Source organism: Acomys minous (assembly GCF_964271855.1).
Source record: "Acomys minous genome assembly, chromosome: 6".
Classification (NCBI taxonomy): Eukaryota; Metazoa; Chordata; class Mammalia; order Rodentia; family Muridae; genus Acomys; species Acomys minous.
The window spans coordinates 59,712,671-59,732,928 of record NC_140487.1 but is presented as its reverse complement, the minus strand read 5'-3'; the positions used below and the strand labels follow the sequence as shown (position 1 = coordinate 59,732,928).

The 20,258-nt window shown below is 47.4% G+C and overlaps 2 protein-coding genes across 4 annotated transcripts; both read left to right on the top strand.

Moving 5' to 3' along the window:
- Window positions 1–5,240: 5,240 nt before the first annotated feature.
- Window positions 5,241–8,512, top strand: GIMAP1 (GTPase, IMAP family member 1). Of its 2 annotated transcripts, none has more exons than XM_084784822.1 (3): window positions 5,241–5,357; window positions 6,469–6,566; window positions 7,489–8,512. In XM_084784822.1, the coding sequence occupies exons 1-3, from the start codon at window positions 5,257–5,259 to the stop codon at window positions 8,343–8,345; spliced, it is 1,056 nt and encodes a 351-aa protein (XP_084640948.1). In that variant the 5' UTR covers window positions 5,241–5,256; the 3' UTR covers window positions 8,346–8,512. The 2 variants fall into 2 exon arrangements, with proteins under 2 accessions (XP_084640948.1, XP_084640949.1); XM_084784823.1 differs by having other exon boundaries at window positions 5,242–5,357; window positions 6,475–6,566.
- Window positions 8,513–11,149: 2,637 nt separating this feature from the next.
- LOC311599167 (GTPase IMAP family member 5-like) lies at window positions 11,150–18,073 on the top strand. 2 transcript variants are annotated; one of them, XM_084784842.1, is made up of 3 exons: window positions 11,150–11,451; window positions 15,140–15,188; window positions 17,215–18,073. In XM_084784842.1, the coding sequence occupies exons 2-3, from the start codon at window positions 15,146–15,148 to the stop codon at window positions 18,057–18,059; spliced, it is 888 nt and encodes a 295-aa protein (XP_084640968.1). In that variant the 5' UTR covers window positions 11,150–11,451; window positions 15,140–15,145; the 3' UTR covers window positions 18,060–18,073. The 2 variants fall into 2 exon arrangements, with proteins under 2 accessions (XP_084640968.1, XP_084640969.1); XM_084784843.1 differs by lacking the exon at window positions 11,150–11,451 and adding an exon at window positions 11,473–12,195.
- The last annotated feature ends 2,185 nt before the right edge of the window (window positions 18,074–20,258 follow it).

Here is a 20,258-nt window from a genome sequence, read left to right as displayed (position 1 = left end):
TCAGGAGTGTAAAGGTAGTGCTGGTCTGTGCTCACTATTGGGCTAGTAGCAGAGAGGAAGGAGGGTTCTCTGTGAGACCCTGAGTTCACAGATGCACAAAGACCCTCTTGTGATAGTCTACTGCATCTTCATAGCAGCTGTGTCAAATCCACTCAAGGGAGAAACAGCTTGAATGTGCTCAGATGACAATTGAAGACACTTGGCTTTGCATGTGCCTTTGAGGAATTGTCTGCAAACTCTGCAGACCGAGGCCTTTATGGCACCCCGACCCACTCACAGCTCCCACTGAGCCTTCCCCATTCCCTCCACACTGTAATCCACACCAGATGCCCCTATTGTTCTGAATAGAACACATCTCATATAAAGCTTCCCAGCATCCAGACTGGGAAGACCTACATCTTCTTAAGGAAGGAAGCCATCGTTGCTTTCCTAGCCTTTGACAAGACCCAATGATTCCATCCAAAGACCTCTAAAGCACTCTCAAGCAGCTCTAACAATATATCACAGGTTCCTATAAAGTAGAAGGGAGTTAAGCGTCCATCTAACAGTTAACCACTTATCTCCATCGGATGGACACTAAACTCAGAAGGCTGTGGTGAATAATGGCATGACTGTCTTCTTCGTTTCCATTATGCCTATGTAAACATTAGAAAAGATTCTGCCAAAGAGTGGGTACATATGACGATGGCATCACACTAATTACCACATAAAGAATTTTTACTGGAGCATTTTTCATGCATGTATAAATTTACACTACATGCATATCTGGTACCCATGGAGGTCAAAAGAGGGTGGTGGTCAGAAAAGGGTGGAGGCCAAAAGAGAGCATTTGATCCCCTGAGCTAGAGTTATGGGTGTTCATGAGCCATTCTGTGGGTGCTGGGAATTGAACCCGGCTCCTCTGCAAGAATGACGATTGCTCTCAAACAATGAGCCATCTCTCTCTCCCTCCACAAATAAAAAGGACCACTTAGGATATAGTTATCTACTCCCTAGCATGCATTTAAAAGATGCTTGGGGTGAGAAGAAAGAGATGGCTATCTGTGGCGTGTGGAGATGACACATTGGAGCAGGCACTATTCGTGTCTAAGCTTTGTTCATGAACTGAACCAATGAAGGGGCCACTGTCTTTACATCCTGATACTTGACCCTTCAGGAAAAAACAAAAGAGTCACTTAGATGTGACTTAGATGTGACATCACAGATAGGCAATGCTTAAGCGACACATCTTCATGCTGTGTGCTGGCAGCAGTCACCTCTCACTAATGTCGCTCTATTCTCACAATTGCCTCTAGGAGAGCTTGGCTCTGCACCTGTCACCTGTGCTAACCTTTGACAGCCAGCAGCAAGGTACCCCCAGTCCATTCATAGAAAAACCCTTTTACTCCCAGTGTGGACAGGGTGATTCTCAGGATTCAAACCAAATTAGTAAACATGAGCACAAGGTGACCTCTCTTCAGAAAGAAGCAGACAGACAGCTGTGCGGCTTCCACATCCACCTCTCCTGGTCACAGGTAAGAGAAAGCCCTTCATGGAGTGTGCAGCCACCGCACTTCTGTAAAGTTTCACCTGAACGAATGGATGCGGAGAAAAATTGGTTATAAGCAAAGGGTCTAGTTATGAGAGTTTGGGTGTTTGGGGGGAGGGGTTATATCCAAGTTAAATATCCTCTTAGGCCATAATTATTCCCAAGTATGAAGAGTCTAAAACTTCTCCAAAGGACATCAGGCGTCTTAAGCATACAGGAGGCCACTCTAAAACTTGTCAGTAAAATGCTTCTTCATCACAGCTCGTGACTTTTAAAGATTATTCTCCTCACACATTATGTATATATTTCTACTCTAATATGAGGCACTGAACCCTTACAATACAAAGCTGCTTCCATTACCTGGAAAGTGCTATTGCAGGCTGATTAGGATAATTGAGTAATACGAGCCATCAGTTAGTTGATCAAATTATAGTCATGCCAACCACCAGCCTATTTCTAATCACAAGATATACATCCCAGGTTTAACAGATAGTATGATCCTATAGGTAGTTAAGGTCAAGTAGTCAGATGAAGTCTTCAGAGTCTCAGAGACCTAGAGAATACGGCATTTAAAAAGTTTTTAATATCTTAAAGATTCTTTGAAAACAAGACAGGTTAACTCCTGGCAACACCCAACCTACCACAAGAGGATGAGTAGCATCAAATATTCTCCTTATGGAGATGGCTTCAAATACGGCAAACAAGCCACTGGACAAAATGCAGTCATTCTACCACAGACAGAATTCAGGCTAAAAATGGGCAAGCTTGGGGACAGGCAGAGTCGACAGCCAAACTCTGCCAAGACAGGGTAAGCAGGTCCTCAATAGTTCCTGCCTCACAGTATGTCTGTCAGATGTATTGGACCAGATGACTGAAGATGATGCTCCAACATTATAGAGAGTGTTGAGTGGCTGTCAGGCAGTAAACTGTCTCTGTCATTTTTTTTTCCTTCTCATTTTGGAAGCTGCTAACCTCCACTTCTGGTTCACTCAAGTAGTTAACTTTCGTTCTTTCTCAAATCTCTGATGGGGTTGAAGACCAGATAGTTTAGTCTTACAATTAACCTAAGCTGTTTAGGGGATAAGATGTTTTTAGGTCTAGATAGATGTCTTGAGTTGGCAGGAATGCGAGATGATAGATATTGATTCTCAGTCAGAATTTTAGACTCACCAAGATAGGAATGATGTTTTCTACAAGGATGCCAAACGCAATTAGCCAAAACACCTTGAATGTAACATTCACATGATCCCTGATTCTTTCCTGCTTCTTCTTGTTGTATGTAATTTTTCTACTTACAAGTAACAATATAAACGTATATTTCAAAAATAAAAATAAAACAAAATCTTCAATTAAAAATATTAAATGAATTTGTTATTTATGCTTTGCCATTTTTATCACATATTTACCCCCACCCCTACCCTCACCACATACAGTATTCTGTATCACCTTGCTAAAAAGCATGCCTGGCCAGGCAGGGTGACACATGCCTGTAGCACCAGTAACCTGGGGAGGCTGAGGCAAGAAGATTGCAAGTTCAAGGCATGCCTCATCTACAGAGCAAAATTCAAGGCTTGCTTAGGCAACTTTGTGAGACATCATCTTAAAATGAGAGGTAAAAGTAGGGCCAGAGACACAGCTTATTGCTACAGCTTTTGCCTGGCATCTATGTGCTAGGCACAGGGTTCGATCCTCAGTACAGAAAAATAAAATGGAGAAGAAAACAAAAACCGTAACTGCTACTCAAATGGCAGCTACAGGCCACATGAATGCAGTATTTAGTTATATAGACTGAAATGCACAGATGAGTCCCCAACCACTCCAACCACACTGCATAAGTTCATAGCCTTGTGAGCCCTGGGAAAATCGCCATCATCACAGAATCTTCACAGACAAGGGCTGTGCAAGAAACCACAAGACAGTTGTCAATGGTTTCTTAATAAGTCTGTGGTCTGAATCCTTTCCCATAACTGCCTTATGCTGCAAGAATAAAATGAGTTACTGTGAATTTCGTAGTTCACAGTAGGCTCTGCTCGCTCATTTTAGCCATGGCCTGATCCTCCTTCCTCACTTTTGTCCTGCATCTGTGGACTTCTATGGTCACATGGCTAAACGTTGAGTAGGACACTGGGAAAATGATCCTTCTAAGTGTGGTGTTACAAGGGCAAGAGGAGGTAGGCAAGGAGGAGGTAGCAAGAAGCTTTCTTGAGGAGGATCCCACCCTCCCTAGTGAAGAGTGAGCCTGGGACCTCCACATGTTAGGTAAGCATTGTGTCACTGTGCTATGTCCACAGGCTCCTTCTAGTTACTGATGTGAAACAAAACAGGGTCTTGTTAAGATGTCCAGGCCTTAAACTTATGATCCTCATGCCTCCCTCTCCCTCTAGTTGGACATCCCTGTGCTTTAGGGGGACATTTTAAAGCTATGATCCTCCTGCCTATGTCTCTCTAGTTGGACATGCCTGTGCTTTGGGGGGACATCTTTAAAGCTATGCTGAGACATATCTTCAAATGGCTCAAACAACTGATCAAGAGAAATTCTAGCAGGAGCACAGAGACAGTCTCTGCCTCCAGCCGATGAGGAGTGAAGCCAACTGTCAGTCCTCACTGTCTGCCTAGCACCCTTGCCCAGAGATTAGCATCTTCTGAAGAGAGATGCCTCTAAACTAAGTGTTTTCTCCAGGGGAGTTGACATACAATCACGAGCTGGTAGACTTTTGAAATCCAGTCTCCTCACCTTCAATCTCAAAGTCTATGCAAACTGTAGAGTTCCCTGTGGAGTCAACATTTGTTGAGACTGTCTCAGTCTAACCTATGTCCCTACCCAATCCTGTGCGCTGTCCTTCTGCTCTCAGCTGTAAACCTCAAGGTGACTCCCCAGTAGCTTCTGTCATCACCACTGTAGCTCCACCTCAATAATCCACATGCCGTGGACCCCAACACACACACACACACACACACACACACACACACACACACACACACGTACATACATAATGCATAAATGTACATACACAGAAACATAGTTTAAAATATCAGGAGATTAAAAGAAAAAGATAAGGCAATTGCTCCAGCCATTAAAAGACATTTTTAAATAACTCAACACCTCCAATAAAAGCCTTTATTTACTGAAGAAGGAATGAACAAAGTATGTATGCACTAATTTAAAAATTAATCACTGATAACCAATATCAATCTTATGGATGTTAGGGATACTATTATTTTTACATTTTCATTTCCCTTCTTTGTTTACTTTCATAGTGGACATAGGACCCAGGACGTAGTGTATTCTCGGCAAACGCTTGACCAATGAGTTCATCCCTGCTAGCCTCTGGTGTTTTGCTTTGTTTTTGAGAGGGGATCTTCGTAAGTACTCTAGCATGGCCTTAAATTTGCCATCCTCATGTCTCAGCCAGGAGATTATTTTATAGTAAGAGAAATCCTTAAATATAAAAAAGAACAGAGGAATAGCAGTAACGAATTCTAGAATAGAGCCAGACCTCAGGGTCCCGGATCTCTCTACCCTTCCTTGGCAATGACAACATGCTGCATGCTGCTGACCCTGCTGGACATGTAGAATCCCCTAGTCACTGAGGTCTAGTGAGCGATTCCATAGGGGAAAGGCTAAGACCACAACTGCATGGAAAATGCTTCTGTCTCTTTAAGCCATCATCTGGCCTTTCTCTCAGTTTCCTGATCTCTAAGACCCAGGCAGCCCAGCCACTTCCTTTATGCTCAGCCCTGGGCACAAAGAGGCTTCTGCACTCACAAGTGAAGCAAGGCATGAGGCCTGGGCTTCTCTGGGCCACTTCAGAGTCTGTCCCCAGGAAAGGTGAGCCTGAGCCTGTGGGCTGGGGTAGAGAGGGGGGCTCGGCGGTGAGACTCAAGTGTTGGCTGCCTACACATCCGCATTTTACAAAGCACTATGCCGGTCTGTATCATGCAGGTGGCACAGACAAGAGCAGGTTTCCAGAAGTGCGGGAAGGGGGGGACGTATGAAGAGAAAGCCATCCTAGATCTCTCAGGAGCAAAGCAAGTTTTACAAGGCACCATGCCTCAAGACGCACATTTGCCAAAGGCAAAAGATACTTCTGTGTCCCTGTCAACACCGCTTTCAAGGCCACAAGCAATGTGCCAGGTCTGCACCCTCAGAAGTCTCTTCTCACTGCCTGTAGGAGGGGGCTCTAGCCGACCTCAGAGGAGTGGAATTTGGTCATCAAGCCCTGTCCTCACTTGTCATTAAAACTTTGGCTTCCTGATTCAAGTCTGTCCCACTCCAACTACAGGGTCCTTTATGTCTACAATGAAGGGTTCAAAAAAAAACAGCGATTTTCAAATTCTGGGTGTGGATTAACCTCATGAGAAATATCCCATTTTTTTGTCTCAGAACCACTGAGGATGGGTCCAAGAAATGTGCTGTTCAGGGGGACACCTAACTATTTCTAAAAACATCAAGCCTTGAGGCAAGGAATTAGAGGATTCTTAGGCTCTCATAGGCATAGAGAACTGCAAGAGTTTCTGCTCCCAGATGATCAAAACCACTTGTCACCCAAGATTTCACTCAGTGCTTGCTTTTCTCTTTTCAATAGTTGTTGAAAAGCAGGCTTCCCCTCTGAACTCCACATGGAGTCCCTGCACAGGCTTCCACACTTCCCTCCAGGACAAGCTCCTCAGCTCCCACAGAAGCCTTGTTTGTAGCTCTCAGTCTTAGGGCTGCTTCTTCATTTCTCATCTGTGTCATTTACAGGCGTTTGCTGAAGATTTCTGCACAAAACAGTGACATGGGACCACATAGCAAGCAGTGGTGGTCCACTGTGGTGGACACTTGCCTGTAACTGAAGCACACTCCTAAATGCTCATCTCCTTGCAGACAGACACCTGGCTTTGTAACCCGGTGCTTGCTCTTTAGACTTTGCTTGACATTGTGGTTGGGTTTTGCCCAGTTGCAGGAGTGAACACGTGAATGAGGAAACCAAACTTGAGAGACTTCCGAGAAGCATGGTGGGAAGGAGGATGGCAAGAGATGAGGAAAGCACCCATGGTAAGAGCCCTTCTCAGGAATCCATCTGGCTGCTCTGTGAGCTCAGGGTAAGAAAGGGGTGGAGCCTCCTCAGGTCTGGAAGGCCCTGGGAATGAAACTGCTGGACCTGGGTCCTGCATTTGGCTGTGTCTCTGACCCTGCCCTGCTGGGAGACACTCAGAGCTGTGACCAGCCTGTCACTCACTGGTTCCCACACCATGGATGGAGGCTCCTAAACCTACTCTGGTCTCCGCAATAATGACACAGGATGGGAAATCCAGCACTAGAGTGAGCTTCCCTCACCAGATTCCCAGTGTTAGAGGACAGGGCATTAGCTGGGTATTCAGTATTTTGGGCCAGGGAGATGACTCAGTGGGTAAAGGCACAAGCTGCCAGGTATTATCTGAAGGGGAGGTGTTCTCTCTGGGGAGCTGGCATAAGACAAGAGAGGTGAAAGAGGGAAGGGGCAAACTCTCCTCTAACTCTATCAACACGGAGAAAGCCCACATTGGCTCCATTTTTGAGATGAGGCCTAGATTGAGAGCTTTCTGTGGGGGACAAAGGAGCACGAGGTGGGCTGAGATTCAACCCGTCTGGGATTGAAGGGATCCACTCTGCTAGATGGCCGGCATCTCAAGGGAAGACTACGGTCAAATCAGCACCAGGTTGGCCAGGTGTAGAGGACACAGACCTGGGAACTCCAGGAATTATAAGGAGCACGTGCACAGCAGCAGCATCTGCAGGTGCACAGGGAATCCAAAGGCAGAAAGGAGAGATGGGGAGGAGCCTGAGCTCAGGGAGCCCAAAGCAGATGGGAGCATCAGGCTTCCAAGGGGAACAGGCAATGTGGGTCCTTCCCTGTTATGCTGAAGGCTAGAACACAAACAGAGTTCCAGGGGAAAGCCCATGTCTCTACCTCACTGTTGCCACATCTGGTCCTCAGGCTCAGAGGAGGACTTGCGGGCTCCACAGAAACCCCAGCTGAGGCTCATCCTGGTGGGCAGGACCGGGACTGGCAAGAGTGCCACTGGCAACAGCATCCTAGGCCAGAAGTGCTTTCTGTCCAGGCTGGGGGCTGTGCCTGTCACCAGAGCCTGTGCCTTAGCCAGCAGGAGGTGGGACCGCTGGCACGTGGAGGTGGTGGACACCCCAGACATCTTCGGCTCTGAGGCCCTGCGAAGCGACCCCGCCTGCACGGAGACAGCCCGCTGCTTCGTGATGTCTGCACCTGGGCCACATGCTCTGCTCCTGGTTACCCAGCTGGGTCGCTTCACCTTGCAGGACAGCCAGGCCCTGGCTGCAGTGAAGCAGTTGTTTGGGGAACAGGTGATGGCGTGGACCATCGTGGTGTTCACGCGCAAGGAGGACCTGGCCGGAGACTCTTTGCAGGATTATGTGCACTGCACGGACAACAGCGAGTTGAGAGAGCTGGTGGCTAACTGCGGGGGCCGCGTGATAGCCCTCAACAACCGTGCCACAGGCCAAGAGCAGGAGGCACAGGTGGAGCAGCTGCTGGTCATGGTGGCCGGCCTAGTGAGGGAGCGCGGGGGCATGCACTACTCCAATGACCTGTATGAACTGGCACAGGCCATGCAGGGCAGTGACCCCCAGGACCAACTCTCCAAAGTGGCAGAGAAGGTGGCTGTGCGCAGGAGGATGCTAGCTAGGCTGTGGAAATGGCAGAAATACTACAGGAAGTTCTGGAGGAAGGGCTTGACTATCTTCCTGGGTGTGGCCCTCCTGATCTCCCTGTGGTTCTACAGAAAGATCCCTGCCATTGGGGATCAGAATAACAAATAAAGATGGTCTAAGAAGATGTTACAAGTAGTAAGGAGATCTGTTAAAAAATGAATACTTAGAACTCTGCTCAGCACTTTAGTGCAGTGTGGGGTAAAGGCTCTGAGGTGCTCAGTCTCAGCTTTGCTATATGCATTCAGGGTTTTAAAAATAAATTGGTCTGACAAAAACTTTCTTTAGACATTTCCATCGTCCCTGTACGCCATTCTTCCCTTAAAATAGTGAAACGCACGTGGGAGCTTGTAAAAGGGGACACAGAAATCATAGCACAGAGAGAACAACCACTTTATTATCTTTTTAAGGAATGTTTTGGTTTATTCTTTGAGAATTTCATGTAATATATTTTGATTATATTCTCTCACTTTTCCTCCCAAGCCCTCCCCACCTCCCTACTCTCAGAACTTTGTGTTCTTTATTTGTCTTAACAACGACATGACGTTGGGTTAGTTGGCCACATACTCCTGAGCATGAGGTCTGCCCTGGGGTGTGCTTGATGTACTGTATCATGCCATTGAAGAAAATTCAATTTCCTTCCCCTAGGAGCTACCATTTGTGAATAGCTCCAAGCTGGAGTGGGACTTTGTGGCCACTCCCCTTCACAGGGAATTTTGTTGGGTTTGTTCTTGCTCAGGTGTTGTGCATCCACTGTGAGCTCATGTGTGCACCTGCCCTGTTGTGTCTGGAAAACAGTTTCCTTGAAGTCGTCCATCACTTCGGTTCTTACAGTCCTTCTGCCCTCTCTTCCAAAGATCTCTAAGGAGCTGGGCCAGCCAAGGTTTCCTTCCTGTGTTCAGACCAAAGCTCATGGTCGGGAAGTTTATGTCGTTATTTAGCAGTGATAATAATAGAGGACTCACCGCCTGCCTTCAGGAGAGCATGTCCCATGATTTCTTTAGGCTTCATTTGTTGCTCTGTTAAAAACAGACATTTAGTTTGGAAGATATCAAAGATTCCCCCCCACCACCATCTCTTACCTTATAAGTTAATTATTTATTCAGGTTGCATCAGGATCTTAGCCCACTCCTGCCTCTCCTCCCTGCCCCACCCTCCCTCCATCTTCCCCCATCACCCCTCCCCCAAAGAAACTGTGGTACATTTACAAAATGGAATGCTACTCAGCTACTAAAAACAAGGAAATCATGAAATTGGCACGCAAATGGATGGAAGTAGGAACGATCATCCTGTGTGAGTTATCCCAGACCCAGAAAGACACATGGTACGTAGTCACTTATAAATGGATTTTAGTCATAGTGTACAGGATACATTTACTCACTTCACAGACCCAAAGAAGGTGAGTAACAAGGAAGAGCCAAGGGAGGATGCTTAAGCCTCACTCAGAAGGGGAAACAGAGCAGATAGCACAGTGGTTGAAGAAAGGGAACAAGGTAGCAGAGAGAGAACGGAGACAAAGGAGGGTGAAGATCTTACTTTCCTTCTCATTTTTTCTTTCTTTCTGTCTTTCCTTCTTTCTTAAGAATTGTTTCAAGATAGGCTCCGTGGCACATGTCTGCCACTGAGAAGGCAGAGGCAGGAGGAGCCAGTGTTCTTCTCCCAGGGCCCTTGGTTCAATTCCAGGGACTGGAGGGGTGGAGTGTGGGGGTGGGTGGGTGGGGGTGAAGGGGTGCTGATGTGAACTCTGGCAGGTTTCTGGGAGATTCTGTCTTTGTCTGAAGAGTTAACCTGACAGGATCCTGACCTGTGGATTTCCTAGCCACCTTGAATCTGCCCTGGCAAACAACTCACACCAACTATCTCTGTCTACTAAGTTGAAAGGACTCGAAAATTTATTAGCCAAAGGTTGAATGAAAATCAAAACGTAACAAAAAAAATACTCTCCAATGGAAGCAGAATCACCCCCATAATTCCTTCTCCTTTCCTTTGCTTCTTAAAATCAAAATCAAAACCAAACCCCTAGGAAACATTTGTTTTTCCACTTTGCTTTGAGATGTTTATCTCTTTAAAGCCTCTTGTCCTGCTGAGCAGGGCTCCTGCAGGCATCTCTCTGAAATGCAAACATCAGGGCCTTGCTCCCCTGAAGGAACAAGGGGTCTAACTTAGGTTAGAGGCTGATGCCCAGCTCTCTCCTCCTGTTACAGACCTTCCTCTTGCTCTGAGGACCTGGGAAGCTTGTCTGCCCCTGGATAAAGGCAACCAGCAGACACAGCTGGTCACTACTGACTTTACTATAAAGGACAGTGACACTACCTCCCACTTCCTGTGCAGTCTCTTAGTGTGTCACCTCCCTAGACCTCTTGACATCCTAATGTTCATAAGCTAAGGCCACCAGAAAGCATCCTGGGGGAGTCCTCTGAGAGTTGCCCTGTATAAGCGAACCCTGAGTTTTATGCTCAAAGTTCCATATTTAATGGGCTCAATCAGGTAAAGAAATACTTCAGCTTGCTCCCAGCCCATCTGGGCATCCCATAGCTGAGAAACTCCACAGTGACCATCTTAGGCTCTGTCACAGAGTGAAGAAGGGACAGCCAGCACCAGGTCTTGTGTCTGAGCTCAGCTGTCCTTTGAGAGAGAGCAGTCCAGGCCCTCCAGGACCAGCAGTGTTTTTCCCTCCTTGTTTAGGGGGCTTGAGGAAGTACAGATGCTCATCTTTTGTGCTGATGGGGGAATCTAGGGCCCAGACTTTCCATACACAAGAGGGCTTTCATGAACCCCTGGGAAGGAGCTGTACCCCATTTCCAGGCTTCTGGCTCCCAGTGCTGTGCACTCAAACCTTCCTGAAGGGGAAATGAGTAGGACAGGCCGGCTTTCCACAGGAAGCAGCCACTCACTGAAGCAGTTTTGCTGCCTGTGGCGGATGTTTCCACCCACCCGCGGGGACACAGTCTGCAGGGCAGCGCTGTGTGCTGTATCACAGTGGGTTTGCTTCTTTTCCTGCCTCAAAACTCTACATTCAGGCCCTGCCAGCAGCTGTTCTGTGAGTTCTGTGTTCTTCTCAGCAGGCACAGGTCTTCCCCTGGCCTGCAAGGGACCCTGCTGGTGACAGGAGGCCAAGCCACTCTGGCTTGGGTAAGGAGGAGGCCACCACTGCACTGACAGCCCCTTGGGGCCTTGGAGGACCACAAGAGCTGCTCAGCTCCTCTGTTGCTCTCAGGTGAGCTCTGGTACTTTGGGTTCCCTGCACAGTGAAGAGCAGAGAGTGAGGGTCAGAGACAACACATGGTGGGAGAGAGCCCTGAAATTTCCATGCCATCATCCCTAAGGCCCTGGGGAAGCTGGGGCTTTCTGAAGCCCTCAGGAAACAAAGCTGAACAAATGCTCTTTCTCAAAGCTCCCCAGCAAGGGGTGCAAACTTCTTCATTTTACCCCAGACTCCTCAAAGCCCACCCAGGCTACACACTCCCTGCGCTGGGACTCCAGTACCTGGACAGAAAGGGACACAGGATGGGCACATGAGTGGAGTGGGTACCAGTGAAAACGTCTGTGTTGATTTTGAGTTGTATGAGGGAGTGCAGGCACGTACTGATGCCACAGGACACTAGTGGAGATCCGAGGACAGGTTTCTGAAGTCATTTTCTACACTTGCGCTTGGTGGAAATAGCTTCTTTCTGGTTTCTGCCACACCCTGGGCTAGCTAGCCTGACAGCTTCTGGCCAGTTCTCCTCTCTCCACCAGCTGCCTCACTGTGTGTAATGCTGGGATTACAGGAGCAGGCCAGCATATCCTGCTGCTCAGGAGGGGTCTGGGCCTCAAAGTCAAGTTCGAGCTTGGGCTGCAGGTGCTTTGACCTGAGAGGCACAGTTGCCAGCCCAGTGCTTCAGAACAAGGAAGACAAGAAAGTCTCAGGAAGCAGCTTCCTCAGCTGTGTTCTCATTGCTTGCTAAAATGAACTGCTGTGGTAAGTCGGCTTGGCTGTTCAGCTGAGAATGTGCATTTGTGTTTCTGCTTCTGCCTCCTTCCTGAGGAGCACCTTCCTGCTGCCTTGTCAGCGGCTGCTGTCCACACTGCCTGCCGGTCTCCCATGGCCTCCTCATGCACACGGAGGGGGGGGGGTGGGGGGAATTAGCAGAATTTTTTCCCCTTGTAGAAGAAATCTACCTCCATTCAGCTTCCCCGCAGTTGTGTGCTCTGCTGACCCAACAGCTACCATGTCTCCTTGGGTCTCTCACAGGCCCCCTCCCCTCTTTTTCTAAGCTGTTGTCAGACTCTTTCTCCTGTTTGCTCTGTGACACATTTCAGTGTCTCTGTCTCATGCCCCTGTGTCACCTATGAGCATCCGGGTATTTGTTCATAGCTGCCAACTGATTGGTTCCTCAGGGGGACACATGCCTCCTGCAGTCTGCTCATTTCTCAGAAACTGACACAGAAACTTCCCTGCTGATGTTGCTGAGTGTGGTAATGACAGCCAGGTTGCACACATGCAAATGACACTGAGACTCAAGTTAGGTTCAGATTGAAATCCTTCAAAAGGGAGCCAATACTCCCCCATGCAGCCTTATCTGTGAGTAATTCTTTTCTTGGGGGGCAGGGAGATTTTGTCTGGTAAAACATGAACTTAGACATAGGAGTACACGTCTCTGTGTTGGTTTTGGAGAGACCTCCAGCACCTAGGACCAGCTTGTGTCCTAAGCAGGGGACCAGCAGCATCATATGTGGGGTCACAGGAAGGGAGGCTTGTTGATTTGTTGTGGACGAGCGCCCCAACTCTCTGCTGACTAATAAATACAAGAGAAGATGCAGATAAAAGGAGCCATTTAGCGAGCTTTGTCTATAAGGCAGATATGTGACCCAAGGCATGTAATGGTAATAGAGAGCAATCCCAGCAGCTGTCAGTAGCCACCCAGGGACTATGGGCATGCAAGAAGACCGGAAACTCTGAGTGTCTGCACAGAGGACGGTCATGGTGGGGAAATTCAGCTTCATCTCCACCCACACTGTACCCTTCGCACTCACATCTCGGGAAATTAGCAGAAGTGATGCTCTATGACTTGAAAATTCTTCAATAAAACCTGGATATAGTGATAGTAATAAGAACAGTGTGCAAGAAGTAGCCAGGAGAGGACTGCTCTTCTGTGGGTGCAAGGGAAGGAGAAGAAAAGAGGGGGGAGGGGAGGGAGGGGAGGGAAGGAGAGAGAGCAGAAGGAGGTGCACAGGCAGAGAAAGAACGAGGAGGAAAAGGGCAGAGAGAGAGAGAGAGAGAGAGAGAGAGAGAGAGAGAGAGAGAGAGATGTCTTAAGATATTCTGACAATGTAAAAATAATTATTGATTGTTTTCTATGAAGAAGTCAAAGAAAAGGCATTTTTCTTTGCAAAATAAAATTGTGATGGACAAAAATAACCCAAGCACCATAAGTAGCACACGTGCCATAAAGTATTTTCTGTTCGGTTGAGGCCCAGTGCTGTGTCTACAAGGCGATGAAAAGACTGTGTCATCTTGGAACACCTGTGGGATTTGGGGGTTTTCCTGAGCTCCTGGGACAAGCAAGAGCTGACTGACCCACTCAGAGTGAACCCTGAGCACACCCAGCTAACAGAAATATGTGTTCTGCATGAACTGTTCATCAGGAGCGCTGAGCAGTCCCTGGAAAGATTATTTTGCAGCATTCTTTGTTGTGAAAAGCAATGATTTCAGACCAGATTAGATGTCTGTTTAAGAAAAAAGGCTAATATTTTTGCAAAAATGACCTTTATGTAAAAGCTTAACATGCAGAAACAGGACTGAAAATTGTCCAAAGATGTATGTAAAAATACATATGCAAAGACTCTATGAAGGCCAGAATGAGCGAACAGCACAGAAGATTGAGAGAAAAAAAAGCCACAAAGCCTTGAAACATATCTGTGATGGGTTAATTTTTTATCAGGTTAGCACAACTGCAGCAGAACAGCAAAACACTTGCAGTTATTGCAAATGACTTGTTTTCTTCTATGTTTTCTATGTGTATTTTTCCTAGTACAAACATGTTTTGAAACTACAAACTTTTAAGCCCTAGATGACTCCCATGAGTGGGAGCTCAGGCAAGTGCAGTTGGTGTCACAGGCTGGCCCTTCCTATTGCTCCCATTTGTATCTCACCCAAAGCGGCGACACCACACCCCAGCATTTGAACAGAATGTTTACACCATGCTCATGCCACTGTCTGGCCGAGTGTGCTGAAATACAGAAACCGTGGTTATTGGCCGACCAGGACCTCAGAGCCAAGCAGCGAAGATGCTTGACTTAATACCCAGTGGGAGTTTTATCATGTCCTGAATATTGACTCTTTCCACCCTGGTACCTCAATCTCTTCCCTGCTCTTCCCCAGTGTGGGGAGGTCACTTCTCCAGACCTCCTGTCCTCCCTCCTCTCAGGTCAGTCCTTGAAGGAGTGGCCATGCTCCATTCCATCCTCCCAGGGACAATGTGCTGGTTGCCTCTGTGCCCCTGGAGCAGTCTCTGGAAACCTGTGGTGCCTCAATCTAATCACTGTTACTCACAGCAAGGCAGTTATTGTCTCTAATGCTTCACGGGTTTTGTTGTTGTTTGTTTGTTTGTTTGTTGTGTAGTTCTTGTTCATAGACAAAGGCTTCCCACATTGAACTTTCAGCTTGGGGAGGTGGTCAGTTCCTCTGCAGTAGAATCTGCTTTCCGGTGAGTGAGGAAGAGCAACAGCAGCAGCACACAGTGCTGGGATGACCAGCCTCACTCCATCCAGCCTCTCAGAGAGGTTTGACTGTAAAGCACAGGTGGGAGCACTGACGATGGAAACAGCCATGCAAGGACAGTTATGCTCCATTACCTGAGTCAGATGCCTTTCCCGTGCCCACAGGGACCTGGCTTGAATTCCTCTCCTGTTTTTTGTTCTAGAAGAGAATGGAAGGCCTTCAGAAGAGCACATATGGAACTATAGTTGAAGGTAAGAAAACATTAAGGTCCTAAAGAGATTGAGCAGGGGAGGGAGTCACTGTTCCTCATCCCCTAAACAGACACAGACTCAGTTACCACCTAGGGGACAAAAGGCGAATGATGTTTTTCCCCATGTCTCCAACTCACTTGTGTCCAAGCAACTGTGTTGTAATGTACACATATGTGCACACACACACATGCACATGCATACATATGTACGGAGAACACACAGACGGACATATATACTTACAAACACACATAGGTACATGAGCATGTGCACACACACATGCATGTACACACACACACACACACACACACACACACACACACACACACACTCCACTGTGACATTCTCCTTCATTCAACTTGGGGAAACTTGACTCTAACACTCATTTAGACATTTAGAGTTAGGCGGCCTGGAACTAAGTTGTGACAGTTTCTCTTCCTTCATCTCCTCAGCTGCAAAAAAAAAAAAAAAAAAAAAAAAAAAAAAAAAAAAAAAGAAAGAAAGAAAGAAAAGAAAAGAAAGAAAGAAAAAGAAAAGAAAAAAGAAAAAGAAAAATTATCCAAAATGATTATTTCCTACAAAACATCCCAGAAGACTAAAGGAAAGAGAAAAGCCAACACAGAGAAAAGGGAATAATGTGATAGATTCTTTATTTCTGTGATACTGAAACAGTGATAGAAATGTGCATTCTACCACTGAGCTACAGCCCAGCTTCCCCGACATGAGAGGACTGTAGCCTACAACGCACTTAGAATTCATTTGGACTCACAAGGCAGCCCCAGATCCTCACCCGGTAGATGCTGGAGATTTGAGTTCTTGGTCCATGGTGTCCTCCCAGCATGCCTTCTGTTCTGGGCCCTGGGCCACGCCAGGCCAACCGGAAGATCTTTCTGGCATGTCTGCTTTGTCTGCTTCTAAGTGTTGCTAACCATCTTCCCTTCCATCCTTCTCCAGCTGCCTATTGTGGTGTCACCTCTCAGACTTCGACCTGATATTAACTGTCACCCACCCTCACCTTACATTTAAGTGCCAGCTTTGCTTCCTAGACCATCCAGCTGTCTCTGAGTGTGAATCTCTGCAGCTTTCCCACCTGAAATACCATGGGGGGAGCACATGCTGAGCATGTTCACACAGTCTGGAAAACTGTGGGTAAAGAGGTGACTCTGTCTTGTTATTCATGGCTTCTCATCTCTGCCTCCTTCTAAATTTGTACTTATTGCACAACCGGTTTTCTAAGGAGATGCCCTGAGCATCTTCCAGGGGAAAGCATGGGGAACTCTTCTTCAGAAATGGCCTGTTTGTCTTGGTCCAGATGGAGTACAGCCTCTTCTTCCTGTGACACGTCTACCCCTTGCTTGTGGCTCCCAACAGGGACTCTGTGAAAGCCAAGAACCACCTAAAATTATAGGCGAACTGCTGCCACTACTTTTAAACTTTATTTTATTTTGGTTTCTTAATCCCTCTCCCTGCCTTCTCCACCAAAATCCCTTTCAACACGTGAACACCAGGTAGGAAACAAAGGTTAGTGGTGAGATGGCGCATAGTTCTCTAGTTCTGCTAGTTAGGGTTGTTGGGTTCCTTGGGGCAAGTTCAATCTTCCTTTCAGGATATATCAGACTTCTCATCAAACTCCAACAACATCAACCAAGAGCATTTGGGGGGGTGGGAACGTTTGAGCACCAGCATTCTTTTTACCCTGGGCTCTGATAGTTATTTCTTTTCCAGGGTCCTTAGAATCAAACTATTTGCAGCTGGCAAAGAGCAACTCTCAGAGTCCACATGAGGCAAACAGTCTGCTGCTGTGGACAATCATAATCAGCCCCATAGCCCATACCTGGGATTACAACAAAAACATGTTCTATAACATAATAGAATTTTTAAAGACACCAAAATTTCCACCGCAGCATACAAATGGGAACATTGAAGGATGCCTATTTTCCTGGAAACAAGAACCATTGCTTTCATGAGATATTCCCAAGGATCCATTCACTCAAATTCAGTAAAAACACAAATCTTTTCTTGTCCACAGGTAGAGAGAAAGCCTGCTCCCTGAGGATGCTCCTGGTGGGCAAATCTGGCTGTGGGAAAAGCGCCACAGGGAACAGCATTCTCTGCCGACCAGCATTTGAGTCCAGGCTTGGAGGCCAGTCAGTGACCAGGACCAGCCAGGCAGAGACTGGCACATGGAAGGGAAGGAGCTTCCTCGTGGTGGACACGCCCCCCATCTTTGAGTCAAACACCCAGAACCAAAACATGAACAAGGACATTGGAGACTGCTACCTGCAGTGTGCCCCAGGACCCCATGTGCTGCTGCTGGTCACCCAGCTGGGACGCTTCACAGCTCAGGACATCATGGCTGTGAGGAGGATGAAGGAGGTCTTTGGGGCAGGAGTCATGAAGCACGTGATTGTCCTCTTCACCCGCAAGGAGGACCTGGTTGATGAGACCTTGGATGAGTTTGTGACCCACACTGACAACCACAGCCTGCGCAGCCTGGTCCAGGAGTGTGGGAGGAGGTACTGTGCCTTCAATAACAGGGCCTCTGGGGAGGAGCAGCAGGGGCAGCTGGCAGAGCTCATGGCCCTGGTGAGCAGGGTGGAACAGGAGTGTGAGGGCTCCTTCTACAGCAATGGCCTCTTCATTTATGCCCAGGTGTTCCTGAGAGGCGGCTACAGTGAGCATCAGGATCCATATGGCTGCTACCTGGTCAGGGTGAGGCAGGAGGTGGAGAAGCTGAAGCAGGCGCTGAGGGAGCAGGAGCGCAGCTGGGTGGCTAACCTGCTTTGCTCACTCAAGTTCTCCTTGTGCTGCTGCATTGCAGTATTTGCCCTGACTGTGTTTTTCATTATTTACTTGTATAGTAAAGAGCACTGAGCCTTTTCAGGTGATTTCTGCCTTTCCCCAGGGTCTGTATCAGAGCAGCTGAGTAGGGTCTTATGCATTGTTTTCAGATGCCTATTTCAGTGCCCTGAGATCTGGTTACCTCCCTGCCATGGCCATTGTTATGAATATTCAACCGTCCCCTGTATCCTTGTGGTATAAGGAATGTTCCCCTAGTGAGCACCTGGGCTGAGCAGAAGTAAGGGGTGGAGCTAAGATTTTCTGGCTTTGGGGATGGAAGGATCATAGGAGAGAGGAGGGAGAGAAGAAGAGAGGGACCAGAGCCACCATGGGGAAGCAGGAGAGAAGCCCAGGCCAGTCAATGTGGATGGAGGATAACAGCCGAGATGACCAGCATAAGCAGCTAGCTATGGAATTATGGGTGGGAAGTCGCCCAGAGAGAACTCATTAGAGCCATTGGCATGGGACGGAGGCTGGGAGAATAAGGATAGCTTAGGGGATTAATATCTGCCCAGGCCCAGGTAAAATAAGGGTTATCTAAAATCTGCTGAGTGTCTATTGATTTGATAGCAAGTCAAATTAAACTGCTGCAATAATTATAGATTTTAACAATACACATTATTATCCCACTTATATTTACTACAACAAAATACCACTAGGTAAATAAAGTATGAAAGAAAAATGTGTCCTCTTTGTTTAAGTTGTGAGAGTAAATGATGAATCATTTACAATGGCAGTTTGTAAAGGTCTGGGGGCTTGCAAAAGGGACGATGCATGGACTGAGCATCAGTGGGTGTGTCCTATCTAGGGCCCCATTTGTTACAGAGGTGACACACACAAAGGGGAATCTTACTTTAGTCCTAAGTACAGCCTGACCTCACTGAAGCTATAAATCAGAACTCTGCCATCTTGCCCCCCCTCCGCAAGGAAAGACAAGAACCATGTGCATGAAGCAGAAGACTCTACAGGGGTAGAAGAGAATAGGGTCAAGAGATTAGGACACGAGTAGGGAACTGAGTGAAGACGTTACAAGAGCAGAGTGGGTCTCACCCCAGAGAAAACAGGGTCAGCAGCCAACCAGCCCCAGAACCAGAAAGTCTAAGGTCAGAGCTACGAAGGGCCAGAGAGTGGGTGTCTTGGCCTTGGAAGATTATATAGTAGACATCATAGTGTCTGAATAGCACATGCAGGCTAAGGCCACTGTGATCAAGAGGCCATGTGTTCATAAAACCTGATGAGCATTGAATCCTGAGTTACATGGAATTCTCATGTATGAAGCTACAGTGTTCTTCTCCTGGATTCACCAGCTATTAAAAAAAAAAGTGAAGACGGGTTGGACAACTGGTGCAAGGGAGAAGATCACACGCTGTTCATCTGGAGAACTGGAGTTTCATCCCAGCACCTACACCTGGTAGCTCACAGCAGCCTGTAATTCCAGCTCTGGGGGATCCCATGTCCTCTTCTGGCCTCCACAAGTGCTGCACTCACGTGTGCACACCCCCATGCAGACACACATGTGTACTCACAAGTAAAAACAAAATTAGTCTTTTTTTCCTGTGAAAGTCAGGTTCGGAAGATGGTCTAGGGGGTAAAGTCAAACAAGTGTCCACATAAAATCCAAGCTCAGTGGCATAAATCAGTAACTCCCCCATAGAGAGGAGGGGAGGGAGACGGGTGAACCCCAGAGGCTTTCTGGACAGCCAGTGAGGATGTAATGCCCAAGTCATGAAACTCCACAGAAGACCAGAGACCATTCAGATGCAATGTACACAGAGTGTTTTTTATTGACCTTGCTCTAGACCAAGCACCATCCATTCCCCAGAGGCTAAGGAAGGTGGGCAGCTTTGACTCCTTAGAATACAAGGTTTTTAAAGGCAGAAACCTCAAGCAGGACTTTCCCAGCCTTGGCATCACATAATTGGGCAAGGGACTTAGAGGAAGTTGGCCTTAATTGCTAAGGTACAGGGCAGAGGAGCTTCGAGTCATGCTGCAGGGGGACTCTTTTCTCTAGGCATTTCATCTGCTGTAGCTGTCACACTGAGGGCCTCCCACACAATTGGGTAGGGAAAAGCTGGCCCTAATCTTATAAAGTGAGCTTTTGTTTGGACCTCAGGGAAGTGAGTCCCTCCTCTAGCTCCCAGGGAAGTTGACTTCAAGCTGATTGAGCATAGGGCAGGGAGGGGGCTTCTGCTCAGGGAAGCTAGCCCTTGTCCAGTTCCCACAAGTAAAGTC

What these genes read in the sequence shown, in the direction of transcription:
- GIMAP1 (XM_084784822.1), top strand. Translation starts at nt 5,257, where the DNA reads ATGCTCAGCCCTGGGCACAAAGAGGCTTCTGCACTCACAAGTGAAGCA. An exon ending in AGAGTCTGTCCCCAGGAAAG is followed by an intron (nt 5,358 to 6,468) that starts GTGAGCCTGAGC and finishes GGTTTTGCCCAG; the next exon opens with TTGCAGGAGTGAACACGTGA. An exon ending in AGATGAGGAAAGCACCCATG is followed by an intron (nt 6,567 to 7,488) that starts GTAAGAGCCCTT and finishes TCTGGTCCTCAG; the next exon opens with GCTCAGAGGAGGACTTGCGG.
- LOC311599167 (XM_084784842.1), top strand. Translation starts at nt 15,146, where the DNA reads ATGGAAGGCCTTCAGAAGAGCACATATGGAACTATAGTTGAAG. An exon ending in ATATGGAACTATAGTTGAAG is followed by an intron (nt 15,189 to 17,214) that starts GTAAGAAAACAT and finishes TCTTGTCCACAG; the next exon opens with GTAGAGAGAAAGCCTGCTCC.